General features: G+C 44.8%; 1 protein-coding gene across 4 annotated transcripts in view; it reads left to right on the top strand.

Moving 5' to 3' along the window:
- CEMIP (cell migration inducing hyaluronidase 1) overlaps positions 1-15,319 on the top strand; it is a 98,525-nt gene that overhangs the window by 76,599 nt on the left and 6,607 nt on the right. For all 4 annotated transcript variants that reach the window (XM_064388403.1, XM_064388400.1, XM_064388402.1 and 1 more), the window contains exons 14-24: positions 1,371-1,576; positions 3,470-3,539; positions 4,304-4,432; positions 5,128-5,213; positions 7,895-8,026; positions 9,911-9,946; positions 10,029-10,184; positions 11,606-11,786; positions 12,994-13,209; positions 14,125-14,336; positions 14,789-14,974. In XM_064388403.1, coding sequence (XP_064244473.1) covers positions 1,371-1,576; positions 3,470-3,539; positions 4,304-4,432; positions 5,128-5,213; positions 7,895-8,026; positions 9,911-9,946; positions 10,029-10,184; positions 11,606-11,786; positions 12,994-13,209; positions 14,125-14,336; positions 14,789-14,974 — 1,610 coding nt within the window. The remainder of the gene's footprint in view (positions 1-1,370; positions 1,577-3,469; positions 3,540-4,303; positions 4,433-5,127; positions 5,214-7,894; positions 8,027-9,910; positions 9,947-10,028; positions 10,185-11,605; positions 11,787-12,993; positions 13,210-14,124; positions 14,337-14,788; positions 14,975-15,319) is intronic.

The raw sequence follows: 15,319 nt of genomic DNA, 5'->3' as shown, positions 1-15,319 counted from the left end.
ACACCTAAATAAAGAAGGCTAAACCTTGCAAAATCTATAATTTATTAGACATGGGAAGTTAGCAGTGAATTTCAGTGAGGGAGCTTAATGGAATGTACCATTTTGCAGATCATTTTAGCAGTGTTTCATTTACTGCGATGACTTGTGCTCAGAGATTTGAGTATTTACACTGGAACATGGATGCTACATAATAGAAGTCTGTGTGGTTGTAAGCCAGTAATAGATTTGGCAAGGAAATTGTTTGTTCTCATGTGAAAACATATTTGTAATAATTTCAACATTAATACTGGGATTTTATTTGAAATTGGTGCTCCTTGCCTCGGGAATGAGGTGTGAAGATGACAAAGTCTCAAGCCTGTTTACAAAAGCAATTCAAGCACTTGAATGCCCCTGCACTTGGTCTCTCAGTGACACCATGATGAACAGGTCTTCTATCAGGGTTAATACTGTCCTTTGTCCCCTGGCAATTCCTGTTTCATCAGAAGCATTTAGAGGAACACTTCTGTGGCAGGTTAACCTTTGCTAGGGAGGTTTCCTGAGCCCAAGGTGATTGATGAGTGGGGGCTGATGGGAACAGCAAGGAAAGAGCCCAGGAGATCCAGACCTTGCCCTGGTCAATGGAGACCTGAAATTAATTTTCTATATCCCAGATATAGCCACTGACAATTGATTTGTTGGACACAATTGCTGCATGTCCAAGGGCTGTTGCTTCCCATCTTGTCCCCTCCTGAGGCTTCAAGTTCACACTCCTGCTCTCAGATCTTCCAGTGGTGTGAGGGCTGTTTTGGATGTACCAACATCCAAACCAAAACCAGAGCAGCACTGATTAACACCAGCTGATTTGTCTCAGGGTCAAGCAAAGCTTCTGTCAACAACTTGAAGAAAACGATCAGGTTAAACCCAAAACAAGCCAGCCTGTCTGGAAAACAAATTTCTGCCTCTCTGATAGCCTGGAAAAACATTTTTTCATCTCAGCTGCATTTTTGAGTTGCATTTTATGTAGCTGCCCATGTAACTCCACATGGCTCATCTGAATGAGCCCAGATGTGATTTGAATGTCTAATTCCTCTCCTCATCCCCCACCCTGTGTTTTTTCCAGCCTCATGCTAAGACAGTCTCTGATTTCTCAGGCAAACAAAGGAATGGAATGAGCATTTCCTAGGTGATGACAAATTCTAATTAAGTGTTAGCGTTATTGCTTTGATTATAAGGTCTTAGGGGCTGAGAGGAATCTTGCTTTTGGTTTTGGTTATAGATCCTGAGTTCAAAAGGGAACTGAGGCTCCTAAGTGCCATCAACTAAAGTTTGTTCTAATTATGCAGTGGCTGAAGCATAAAACCTCAACACTGACCCTTGTTCTGTCCGTACAGGTGAAGGACGTGGTGGGTTATGATGCTCTGGGCCACTGTTTTTTTACGGAGGATGGCCCAGAGGAGCGCAACACGTTTGACCACTGCCTGGGGCTGCTGGTGAAGCCCAGCACTCTGCTCCCCTCCGACCGCGACAGCAGGATGTGCAAGCTCATCACAGAGGGAGCTTACCCAGGCTACATCCCTAAGCCCAGGCAGGACTGTAGGTGAGTGGGAGCCTTCCTCTTCTCTTCCTTCTCCTTGCAGGACGTGGCCATAACAGAGAGCATTCTGTGTATGGGATTATGTAGATATCTGTAGGGGTTTGGGCTGTTTGCCCCAAATTTGGGAGAGCAGTTTCCTTGGGGTCTTTATCCTTGTGCTATTCAGATGCCTACAGACCTAGGGTGAACTTTTAACTTTTTGCATAAAGTCCATTGAGATGGTTTCCACCTAAAATATTGTAAATCTTTCTTTCAAAATGTGCACCCCTGCCTTGTGCTTTGTAGAATCTTGGACCATCATTTTGGTGATGGCTCAGCAAAATGTAGCTGAGTACAGAATGGGCCTTATTCTGACATTCATGCTCATCTCAAATGGCAGCTGATTTTGAAAAGATTTCAGTATCACCCATTTTGTCCTCAGAACAAGCTGAGCTTTTGTTCAAACAAAGGTATTTTTAACTTTTTAGTCTGGCAAGGGAGAGAGAGGAATTAATGCAATGCTCTTTATCACATCTGTGTTTGTTTACAAAATACCCCTAATGTCCCTGTTCTTAAAATAAGGGTTAATTAGCCAATGTGTTCATTTTCCACTGATAATTTGTTTAATAGTCATAGGGACATATTTTGTGCGTAATTTTGAAGACTGTTGCATGAATGAGTGCTTTCTAATGGAAAGGTGTTAAGGTACTTTGATCTGCCCTGTCTTCCTTTATAAAAGAATTCAAGATCTGGTCAGAAAAACAGCTCAGCTTGTTTTGTACTGGGCTCATCCAGCCTGGAAGTGCATGAGTACACCAACACTAATCCCAGTGCAGAGACAGGGGATGAGCACCAGCTGTGGCTCCATCAGCTTGGGAGAGGCAGGCAGGGAGCTGCTGCTAGGAATTCAAACAACAGGATTGTGCCAAATGACACCATAACCTGCCCAATCCATGAGGCTCTGAAGAACAGATTAGGCTGAAAGACAGGTCAGTGTGGAAATACACTGTCCTTGCCCTTGCCTACACAGCAGGAGGTGGTCTATAAATAATCCACATTTGTTTATTTCTAGGCCAGTCCCACGCCCAAAATAGAAAAATTTTGCTGTTTTCATGATAAATTCAGACAAACAGAAATGCATCAGCAAAATCAGTTGGCCTAAAGCCCTTGTGAAATCCCTCAGGCAAGATTAAAATAGACATAAGGGTTCCACAGGTTCATGTCCTGCAGAAGGGCAAATCTCACCCAGCAAGTTTAGGGGACAGTCTGCTGGCTGTAAGTGCTGGGTGTTTCCTGTGCGTGTTGATTAACAAATTCTGGATGTCACAGGATGGACAGTGATGGATGGATTGATCTGTCCTCCTTGATGGGAATCTTTCAATTGAGAGTCTTTTATGTGCAGTAGACAAATGGAATGCTTCTGTCCCAAAAGAAATGTGCAGGAGGGTGGGAGCAAATAAAGTTAATCAATCACAGCAGCTCTTGGAACAGGCAGATACAGGGGTACACCTGGAAAGCCCTTAGCAGGCAATTCATTGGGTTCCCTGATTAAACGAGTCTCTAATGAACCCAAGGGCTTATGTGGGGGCAAAGTTCTTTTCTGTGACTTGTGCAACAACATATTTATTTATCATAAAACATGACTGACATCTGACAGCTTCATAGCAGGCTTGGAATTGTAGTTGAAATTCCTCATTTAATACATGGTGTTTTAAAAGATAAGGCCATGTTCTCTGTCAAACCACAGAGGACACGAGGTATGAGAAGAAAAAGGAAAAACACATTCCTCTTGCCCCTAGGCAGGGCCTCTTATCTGGGGAGATATCAGCCCTGTCTGCACTGGGGGAGTTCATGGTTGACTCTGCTGTGTGTTCAACGTGTCATTTTCGTGTTTTTCTTTGTTTTTCTGACCTGCAGTGCTGTATCCACCTTCTGGATAGCCAACCCACACAACAACCTTGTAAACTGTGCAGCTGCTGGATCTGAAGTGAGTGCACAAGCTTCTTATTTGGTAACCGCTCCGGCCAGTGACAGCCCTGCAAGGCTGAGGGAGGCTCTCACTGGAATAAAACCTGCTTTTGTGTCACAGACATTTTTGAAGCTGCTTGATTGAGACACATATTAATGTGGCTGGTGCCACCAATAAAAATAATGGTTTTACTTTTGCTCCAAACTTCTTGTCACTTGCTGTTTCTAGAGCTGGATTTAACAAAATTCCACAGTGTGCAGCCTGAATAAATTAAATAAATGTGACTGTGGAGTCACAGAGAAGCCTTTGGCAATGATATTGTTGATTGTGGTACAGTAATGGTGCTCCAAAATTTCAGTCAGCCCAAATGCTAATTCCACAGTCATTTTTGGTTACATCAAGATCTTTATTGTCCTGAGAAGACATAAAAACAAGAAAACCAAGCCTAAACCAGAGAGATGTGGTCTTTCCAAAGCTTTCAAATCTTGGGTAGCTATATTAGGACTCAGTGATCAATTTTTAGGCAACTAAATAAAAAATATTTGATTTTTAAATTTGGAAAGCCTCGATTATGCTCCAGTATTGATGCCAAAACTTAACCTGAGGCACCCTGAAGATCAGAAGGGTGAATATCAGTGCTCATGTGCATTAAACTCTTTGCTGCAGAGCATTACACGCGTCAGTGGCTGTGATTTGTCCTGAAATCTCCTGGCGTGTGTCTTATGGCTCTCCTGGGGCTAGTGCAGACCAGCAAAGTCTCAGATGTCCCTTCTCTCTCTCAGGAAACAGGCTTTTGGTTTGTCCTGCACCACGTGCCCACTGGCCCCTCGGCAGGCATGTATTCCCCTGGCTACTCCGAGCACATGCCGATGGGGAAATTCTCCAACAACCGCGCGCATTCCAACTACCGGGTGAGTCTGCACGCAACGGGAACGGGAACGCTGCCTCGGAACAAACCCCATCCCTCACTCCAGCTTCCCAGGCCTGCAAGCTATTAGTGCCTGTGCCTCCTGTTTCCCTCGGAGCTCTGCACGCCTGTTTGTGTCTGAATAAGGCAGCTCGCGGGAGCGCTCGGAGCCGGCCGGCACCTGCTCCGCTTGGCACTTGGGCATCCAGAGCTCTCCCCTCTGCTGGGGCTGCTTCCCTGCCTCTGTGCTCCTGAAATACTGCCTCCAGGAGCATCTGCTGTCAGCCTGTCTAATTATACACCTCAGCTGCCAATGCTGGCAATTACCTGAACAGCTTCTAGAGGGATAAATACGGCCGCTGTGTCTAATCGCTGTCTCTGCTTATTTGCTCCTTAGCGTGTCATGTTGTGGGGCTGTGTGTTACTGAGGGCTTTAGGCTGAAGCAAAAGGTTTAGGGGTATGGGAATACATGCAATTATGAGAAAAGTGCAGCTTTGGGAATTTGCAGCCATTTTGGGGGGTATATGCCAGTCTGGATAGTCCCGGAAGCCCTCGGTTTCACATGCTATTAACAGAAGGTGTTCTGAGCATCATGTGGGTGAGTTTGGCTTAGAACAATTGGGGGTAGAGTCTGGAGATGGAAAGAGCTGTAAAATTTATAAATATGCTGTGATAATTACATTTCTGTTTTCCTTTAGGCTGGAATGATCATCGATAATGGCGTTAAAACCACCCCAGCCTCTGCCAAGGACAAAAGACCTATCCTGACATTGATTTCTGGGAGGTAAAGTGTTTTGCATAGTTTGATTTGGAAAAGACTTCTCTAAAACACTGACTGAAAGCTATGAAATTGCTCCAGGGAAGCTCACCAAAATCATTGCAATGCCTTTGGGGTGTCTCTTTTTGAGGAAAGGTCTCACATCTTGCCATTTCTGACTTTATCTTCATTTTCCTTTGTAAGGGACCCTCAACACCCACACTCTTCTGGTTTCATCCTCGTTCTTTAGCTCTGAGCTGAGATGGTGTAGATATTACATCTGCTGTAGGGTGTTCCATTGATTTTTGAATTTTTTAGATAAGGAAGAAAAATCACTGCCTGGTCAACAGTCCCTCTGGGCAGAAGTTGCTGCAAGAGTTTTTTAGGAATAAGAAATTTGAGTATTTCTTGGGAATGCTATTAATTTTCTTCAATCTTTTAGAACCTGCTTAAACAGGGAGTGCTTATATAATGGAGCTCATGCTTTGATTTCAGATTTCAGTCTAGTCCCAAGTCTGACACTGCAGTAACAATCACAATTAAATACACAGAGCAATCCTTCATTTCTGCTGCTGTGCACAGCCTCTCTGCGGTGTAATGGAGCAATTTAAAAATAATGGAAACCTCTCTCTAGACTGTATCATATCAGCAGACCTACTGTGGTCTGGTGGCTTCTGAGATCCCACTCTTTCCCCAGAGCTGTCCCCAGGGGAGGCTGATGAAAGGGCTGCACTTGCACCCTTGTATCTCATTACAGGTTGAGTCTGGCTCTTAGTTACCAATCCCCAGAATGCAAAAGGACTTAAATGCTCTCAGATTTCATAGTGTCTTTCCTAACAGACCAATTGCCTCCAGTTGTACCCTAACATACATTCCCCTACAACTGCATTTCTTGACAGAAGAAACCATGTGAGGAAGAGAAACCTGCTGAAAGCCTCTGCTCAGCAGGGGAGAATGACAACTCTGTCTCCTTCTCATCTCTGGGGTGTGGGTTACCCAGACTACAGTAGTCATGCACTGGGTGAGCATTACAGGGGTGGGATCCATCTTCCTTCCCAGGAGAGCCCAGCCAGGAGCTCAGATATCAGTTATCCACATCACCCCAGCGCCCTGGCTAGCAGCTGATGCTAAAAGATGTTCAAAAGTGAATGTTATTTACATTATTTAAATGCTCAGTTAGTTGAACCGATTAATTAAATGGTAAAAGTAGCTGCTAAAAAAAAATATTAAGAGGAGGCTGCTCTTGGGAGCCTGATGCTGCTTTTCCATGCAGCTGGACACGTGCCTTGGGGAAGTGCCTGCTGCTGCAGGCGCAGTTAGTGGTTAGAAAAGGCAATTTGGCAATTTCTCCCTTGCCATACAAGGGCAAGAATGGCCCTTGGAAGCCAAACAATTCATAATGCACTCATGGCTGTGCTCGGGGATTACCCAGCAGCATAAACTGCAGCTCAGATTATTTATTCCATTTTCCACCTTTCACGTGTCAAGACTGAGCTGAATAAATGACTAAAGTTAGGCTGGCTGGAGCAAACTGTGAGCTGGGCTGGACAGTGACAGAGTTGGAGAGATTATTCTGCATTCAGTAACAGCATTAAATGTCCAAGTCAAATTCTGGACCCTGTAGTGTTCCTCCAGTTATCATGGATGTGAATGAAATTGGAATCCATCTCAAAGTATCTGTACTTAACAATGCCTGGGGAATTCATGAGAGCTGATACTAAATCTGTCTCTGAAAGTAAATTCACAGTGATGAAGCTGCCAAAGCAATATTCATTTATTGGAACCCTATCAGCCTGATGCTCAGTTTTAGATTGATATGATGGCTTATTAAGCAAAGCAAAGTGCTATTGAATATCTGTTAGCAATTTGACAGCTTGGCCTCGCTATCCATGGTGAGGAATGAATTTTAATCTCTGGACCATCCGTTGCTGGCACTGAGTTGGATATTCATCTGTCAGGTTTTCTAAGCTGTGTAGTGTGATGGAGGATGCTCCTCCAAGAGCAGAGAGGAGCCTCAGGACGGGGTAAATGACAGCCAAGCTCAGCAGCACCTTGCTCAGATCCTGTGGCCCAAGCAGTGGCTGTCAGGGAGCAGCTGAGGGCACACATGGCTGCAGTTTCTGCTTCTGTCTGCTTTTTTTCACCAAATCAAGCCAATATTTCATCATACTGAGACCTTCAGGGTTACTAAATCTTGTACGTGTGTCCTGTGTAGTGGGAGTAGTGAAGGACATACTCTCAGCCCCTCTCCAAGATTTTTAAATTCCTTTCCACAGCAAGAAAAATTTGGCAGTGGTACTCATGGCCACAGTATAGGCAGAGTTAGGAGATAAGAATGCTCAAAAGGGAAAACAAAAGGATATTTATCTAAATAACAGGAACATGCTAAAGGATAGCAGTAAGAGATTAAAAAAAAAATGGAACTTTTGGGAGCAATAATAAACTTTCCATGCTTTCAGCAATGTGTCAGCAATACAATACCAGAAAGGTGAAAGGAAACTTGGAGCAGATCTTTACAACTGCCTTGCCTGGACCTTCCTTCCCTTGGCAGCTGGGCTTGGCCATCACAGCTTGAGCAGACACGCTACGTGGATGGAGTGTGGTCCCAAAGCTGTTCTGAGTTACCACAAAGCAGATGTTCAGCAGGGCCGTGCAGGCAGCAAGGCCACCTTCCCTCACCAACCTTTCCTCTCTCCTTCTGGTTGCAGGTACAGCCCACACAAGGATGCTGATCCTTTGAAGCCCAGGGAACCTGCAATAATTGAGGGCTTTATTGCCTACAAGAATCAGGACCACGGGGCCTGGCTGCGAGGTGGAGATGTGTGGCTGGACAACTGCCAGTGAGTTTTGCCTTATTTCAACTCTCAGAGTTCAGCCTGGTGTTTATGGCAAGCATAGCTGTGGTTCAGACTATTTATATCGCTTTGCACCTTTCATATGGCCAAGATTAAAATGAAGATTAAATGTTAAGCCAGCACAGGCATTATTTTACACAAACAAAACCTGCTTTGTCTGAGCTGAGCATCCCTCAGGTTGTTTCTCTGTGTGATGCTGACCAGCAACAAATTGTCACAATACACACACAGAGATACACAGATGCAAATAACTAAAAATAAAACCTAATTTTTTAAATATTAAAGATGAGGTGGTTTGAAAAGAAAGCAGTGAAATGCACCACTTTTCCTGGCTAAGCCAGTCACAGATCAGTTTTATGTGGTTCAGTGTAATGCTGAATAAGCAGGTACTGATGAAGCAGACATAAAACTATGCATCACAGCAGCAAGGGAGAGAGTCTGGGCAAGTGTGTGTTGTGCTCTTTGAAGGCCATTTCCTGCCCTGGCCAGAGCTGATATTTGTTTTGCACTTGAAAACAGATGATCTGCTGCAGTTTCTGTTTCTGAGCCAGGCTCATGATTTCAATCCTAGCGAAGAGGAGAAAAAGGAAAAAGCCCCTTTAGGAGGGATATTGTGATAACCCTGGCGGGAATGGCTGCCATGCTGATATCTGGTGTCCAATTCCCAGCCAGAGCTGCCTTACCTTCCAGTGACCCAAACCTCTTAAAGCAACCAGTGGGATAAGCTGGCAGTAGTGCTGGTGAGATTGGGGCTGTAGCAGAACACCCAGAAATGTCATATTGAGCAATACAGTTCGTGTTTCTTATGACCCACAAGAACCCACTCTGCTCCACAACCAGCAAGTGTTCTCCTCACAGCTTCCAGTCGGGTCATGGGGACATTTGCATTGCTGAATATCCTTTGCTGGAGCAGGGTGCTAAATCACCAAATGCTTTATGAGTTTCCAGCAGCAAATCTCTGAGTGTGTGTGAATTGGAGGAAGCAGCCATCAAACTGTAATTGTCTTTATAGCCAGAGTAATTTCCTTTTCTATGGCTAGAATCTAATTTATGTATCCCATTAACAGGGACGGCGTTAATGTGGCCTGCAGGGAAGCGAGGAGGTGATAGGGTGGGAAGGGCTGCCACCTACAGACAGCAGCACAGTGAGGGGATCTGCTCCCAAACCACTGCCAGGATCAGTGACAGATGTGGGAGGTGATGCTAGTGTGAAGTCACCATCAAGACTGACTCGAACTGTCAATTAATTATAGCATTTCTCTAAGCAGCAGTCAAGGACCAACATCTGTTATTTATATTACCTTGAAATTTCAGCAAAATAGAAAGATATTCTGATTCTTTAAAATTATTATTTTTAATAAGGAAGCTCTGATCTCTGTATTCCTGTTGAGGAAAGAGAAGCCAAGCTGCTCTTTTTTTATTACCTTGCAAAGCTCTTTTATGGAAGCAGTTTGTGAAACATGAAGACAGGGAAGCACAGTGTGTAAGGCAAAGCACCATTAAATAATAAAATCTGGTTGGAGTGGGAGATAAGTGTGATTCTTTTATCTACCAGAGAAAAGCATGTGATCATTAGACAAAGGGATAAAGCTTTATCAGGCAAGTAAACTAAGGCTAGTAATCACCATCTTAACCCCAGCTGGAACAATCAGGTGTGTGTCTGCTGCTTCATGTGATCTGCAAATTCTGCAAGATGTGCCAAAAGAGATCTTCTAAAACTGGAATGGGAATAAGTCTGGAAAAACCCGAGTTCCCCCTGAGCACAGTAATTAAACCCTGCTGTTCCCCACTAGTTTCCTTGCTGTAGTTTGACATGACGAACCAGAGCAGCCGCGAATCTCTTCTGAAGCATCTCTCTCCTCTTGGCAGGTTTGCTGACAATGGCATTGGGCTGACCTTGGCGAGGTAAGTGTGGCAGGGCTGTGTGGCAGCCTGGGCACGGGGCTGGCTGTCAGCAGCCCTCTCACCTCCAGCCCTTTCTTCCCAGCGGCGGGACCTTCCCTCACGACGACGGCTCCAAGCAGGAGATCAAGAACAGCCTGTTTGTGGGTGAGAGTGGAAACCTGGGCACTGAGACGATGGACAATGAGATCTGGGGGCCTGGAGGGCTGGATCACCGGGGAAGGACGCTGCCCATCGGCCCGTAAGTTCAGCTCAGCACATCAAAGCACTCACAGTTCCCACTCCCAGCCCAAATCCAGCCCACTGTGGTTTCCTCAGCGCTGTTCGGTTTAATAACCATTACACAGAAAGGATTTAATTTCATGTTTCCCAGTCCCAGAGTCCTCACTGTGCAGCTGCTGCTGGCAGGTACATCCTTGCAGGCTGCCAAGACAGATCAAGCTCCTCTTTCCTTCCCCCTCCCCTTTGCAAGGAGAGGACAGCAAGAGTACTCTGTGCTAGCAGGGCACCTCTGTCCGTGTGATCAGCAGTGCTGAGCAGTGAGCTGAGCTCCATCAGCTGCCAGGAAGGCTCACAGAAGCCCCTTCCTGGGCTTGCATGTGCTCATGTGTGTGCTCAGTGCTGCTGTTAGTGTTGCTCCTGCAAAGGACTTTGATGCCTTTGTTAAGGAGTTTTGAAATGGCCAGTGAACTAGACCTTAGTCCTACAGGTTAGTTTCCATATGCAATGCTTTTGCTTTCTAAAACCAAAATTATCCTAACAGTAGCTCCCCAGTAAGCAAACAGCTCAGCTGATGCTCTTCTGCCATATTGCAGGCCTCAATTTTGCTGTCAGCAGTTATTATATACCAATAATGAAAACCCATTCTGCCATGACTCTTCTAATATCCTTTACACATCTGTGGACATATCTCATCTTAGATGTTGTATGCAGAAACACAGAACAAATGCACTTGATCAGGCAGGAATTCTCTAAGGGATCATATGAGGAAGGGATCAAATTTATTTATCATAAGTGAAATTTGAAATCTCTTATCTTAGCCTCTTAAAGACCTTAAGTATCTTGTTAATTTAATTGGTGTGTGAAAATGGTGTCTTCTTTACCTTGCAGCTGGTATCAGAAAAGGCTGGTAAAGATTAATTAATCTGCCTTGTCAACTCCTCATAGCTCTATAGATTGTAGGACCTTTCCTTGTTTTCAAAAACGTTTTTTTATTGCAGTTGATTTGCAATGCTTCTCTCCAAATCCCTTTGAAAGATATGGTAGGACTTCTTTTAGCCCTGCCATTACTCAGCCCAAGGAGTCTGCACAGCTCTGCTGAGTTTCAGGTTTCACTGCTGCAGAACTCATTTCTGATGGCAAACACGAATTTATTCATCTTTAGGTCAGTCCTTTGGCATTGCTGTTACTTCCTTCCCTGGAGAAGTACAGGCTAAATAAAGATGATCTGTTCAACACGAGAGAACTTTAGCTGAACTTGCAAGGATAAGAGAGCTGAGAAGAAGGGAAATCCCTCCTCTTCCAAAGCAGGAACCTAGGAGTCATCCTACGGCCTGCAAGACGTGAAAGCAGCCACGAAACAAACGCTGTGGGACCGTGCGTGTCTAGAATGCATCTCCTCCTGGTGCTAACGTGCCATGACCGAGTCTCTCTGTATTTCAGGGATTTCCCCATCCGAGGGATTCAGTTCTACGACGGGCCCATCAACGTCCAGAACTGCACGTTCCGCAAGTTCGCGGCGCTGGACGGGCGGCACACGAGTGCCCTCGCCTTCCGCCTCAACAACGCCTGGCAGAGCTGCCCCAACAACAATGTCACCGCCATCCGCTTCGAGGATGTGCCCGTGAGTCACCCTCCCCAGACAGCCCCCGTGCCTTTTGCCCCGTGGGCAAAAAGGAGAAAAGCTCGCTGGTTGTCTTTGCCAGGAGTCTAACAGCGAAAAGAAAGAGGAAATGTGATGGGTGCAGTAATAAGAAGATCCAGTTGTCTGTCAGGTTTGCAGCAAAACAGATGCAGGGAACACTTAAAAAAAATAAAAATTTCCATTTCTGTACAGCTCAGAAACTGAAGAATCGGCCCCCTTTTATTTTCAACAGTGGTATAATATTAAAGCAACAGAAGGAAGTCTGTTCTGGAAGGCCTGACTGACCTAGAAGCAGAAAATACTGATTTTGGGGAACAGCCAGTGAAACTGAGCTGATGCAGGATAATTCTGCAGCCCTGCACACCAGGGTAATTCCAGACTCCAGTTCTGCAGACATAAGTGAGAGCAGAGTCCAGCCAAAAGGGGTTTGCCAAATTTTGAATTACAGTATGAACCTCTGGGTGCTGGTCTGAACCCGTCCTGGGGCCTGTTCTTTTGAGTTATTTTTGTATTTGCCTGCACAAATACGTGCTAACTGTTTCGCTGAGGTTCACCTTTAGCAGCTGTTAAATCCAGCTGCCAAACATTACAAACAAATAAATAAATAAAGTGGTTGGGCTGAAATGATTTGTGTTGCCTAATTTTCAAAAAATTAGCAGGCTTGCTCACAGGTCAGGAAAAGTGCTGACCAGTGCCAAATATGATGGGAAAGGCAAAATTCCCCTAAAAGTGTTGGTTGGTCACTCTCACATTGCACAAGGCAGTCTGGTGACATGACATTTATTTATGCTGGATAAAAATATCAGTCAGAAGTTGTCTGAGCAGCCATTTCCCAGGGCTGACTGTTTCCCACATTGGTATGACTTCATGTGGCTTGGAACTTTGAAACTGTGTTAGCAAACAATGAGTGAAGTGGCTCTCATGAAATCATCCCATCTCCTGAACCTTTCTCCAGAATTTTAAGACAAACCTTCCTACTGGTGGAGCTGAAATTGTGGTTTTTTTAGCCTTTCCCCCATGGTCAGCAGGGAAAAGTGTGTCTGCTCTGCCTGACCAGTCAAACACACCTTTTAAGTCAGAAAATGGGTAATTTGAGCCGTTGTAGTGACCAAGGACATCCTTTTCTTGTACTCTAAGTGATGAATTCCTTTCTGGAGATGTAAATTTGTTCCACTGTTTTCTTTAGATTACTTCAAGAGTCTTCTTTGGAGAACCTGGCCCGTGGTTCAATGATCTGGATATGGATGGTGACAAAACATCAGTTTTTCATGATGTAGATGGTTCTGTGTCAGAATACCCAGGCTCATACCTGATCAAAGAAGACAACTGGTTAATCAAGCACCCTGACTGCATTGATGTGCCCGACTGGAGAGGCTCCATCTGCAGTGGGCACTTTGCACAGGTAAGGTGCTCACCTTGCAGTGTCATTATCACTCTGGTTTGTTCAAAATTTCTTGGCACTTTAAAGCTTGACCTGTAGAAATGGACTTCCTTCAGAGTGCTGTGTTTATTTATCAGCATGTCTGCACAGGTGGCTTTGAACATGAGAAATACTGTGGTGTATTTTCTGAAACCTTGGCCTTGGCTGCTGACAGCTCCAACAACTTGTGCTTGAACCCTCCTGAGAGCTCTGTGGGCATTCACAGATTAATATTCATAAATCCATGGGCTGTCAGCTAGTTATTTTTCCCTGATTTATGGAGGGAAGTGTTGCCCACAGTGTTATGGGAAATGTGCTGATGAGTCGAAATTAGATTTCAGCTTTCATGGTCTTTCTTCCTGTGTGTGACCACCAAACCATTCTTCCCACCACAGGAGCCCTGAGTGCTGCTGCCACGAGAGTCCTCACTCTCCTCTGCTGAGAGGGCCTGGCTTTGTCTTGTGTGTTGCAACAGTTGGGGTTTTTTGTGTGTAGTGCCCATACAGTCAATTTCTAACCACTGAACTGGGTTTCAGACTTCTGAAATCCAGACAGAAGGATCCTTGTTCAGCACAAGTCAGATGTCTGAGGTAGATACTGTCCTGCTGCTGAGGGTTGCAGGATGCTATGGAATATCTCAGCCCTGCTGCAGCCTCTGGCACATGCACTTGAACTCAGTGGATGAGGAAATGAGCCTTTTTTTTCCCCTGAAAACCATTTGCTTTGTTGAAATGGAAGCCTTAGAAATTGAACATAAGTGCACAGCCCACAGGTTCCTGCCCAGCACACAGGACTTGCTCCAGTTCACATCTATTGAGTATCTGAACATTTTACTGTAGTTCATTAAACCCTTGGTGATATTTTTTTTTTGTTTGGTTGGGGTTTTTTTCCATCTAGATGTACATCCAAGCCTACAAGCCAGCCAACCTGAAAATGAAAATAATAAAAAATGACTACCACAATCACCCACTCTACTTGGAAGGGGCTTTGAGCAAAAGCACTCATTACCAGCAGTATCAGCCAGTTGTAACTCTGAGGAAAGGCTACACCATCCACTGGGACAAGACAGCCCCTGAAGAGCTGGCCATATGGCTCATCAACTTCAACAAGTGAGTGAACTGAATCCCAGCATTCCAGTACAGTCATGTAACTGCACATTTCTAATGGGTGAGGTCATCACCTCATGAGCTCTTCCAGAATGAACATGCCTGTTACAGGAAGTCCATTGAGTTCATCTTTTCACGAGCCATCTCAGGTTCCTGTTTCCTCCCCCAGGAAGCTCTGTAAGATAACACAGTTCATTTTTGGAGCTTCAGAGCTAATTCATTCCTGGTGCATGGAAATCACAGGTGTAGAAGTCAGGAGCAGATCTGCCCTAATTGCTTAACTAACCCATGGTTGTTATGTCTAATTTATGTTGCATTAATCCATTCTAAACCATGAAAATTTTAACTGGACAGGAAAAAACTTATTGTAAATTATTTTGTTTGGCTTCTAGCATGCCCAGGAAAAGAATAGTTATGCTATAACTTGTTACAATGTGGTCCTTTGCTATTTTTAGGAATGACTGGATCCAAGTAGGGTTTTGCTATCCTAAAGGGACGACATTTTCCATTCTCTCAGACATCCACAACCGTCTCTTGAAGAAAACATACAAAACTGGCACCTTCTACAGAACCTCCCAGATGGAGAAACTGGAGCACAGATACCCCACCAAAGGGTACTACTACTGGGATGAGGACACTGGGTAAGACAGCAGGCCTTGCTGCTTTGGACACTGCCTTGGGAATGCTGCTGGAGCTGTGAGCTGTTTGCCTAATGCCGCTAGCGGGGATCGCAACCAAACCAGGAAGGTTTTCTGGGAATGGGACCAGTGTTTAATTTTCCTGGGACTCCCAGACCTGCCACTCATTCACAGCCTCTGCTGCACTGCCAATTACTCTGGGAAAGGCTTTTTCCAAGTGAATACAAATTAGAAAAGGAAAAAAAAAAAAGAGAAAGACAAAAGCAAAGTGCTGACCACAAAACTTAACTGAAGACATGCACAGGCCTTATTGTTTTGAACAAAAACTATTTATAAACACCATGACAG

The sequence above is a fragment of the Passer domesticus genome, chromosome 14 (genome assembly GCF_036417665.1).
Source record: "Passer domesticus isolate bPasDom1 chromosome 14, bPasDom1.hap1, whole genome shotgun sequence".
NCBI classification, from domain to species: Eukaryota; Metazoa; Chordata; class Aves; order Passeriformes; family Passeridae; genus Passer; species Passer domesticus.
The sequence above is the reverse complement of the archived record's forward strand: the minus strand, read 5'-3'. Positions and strand labels throughout refer to the sequence as shown.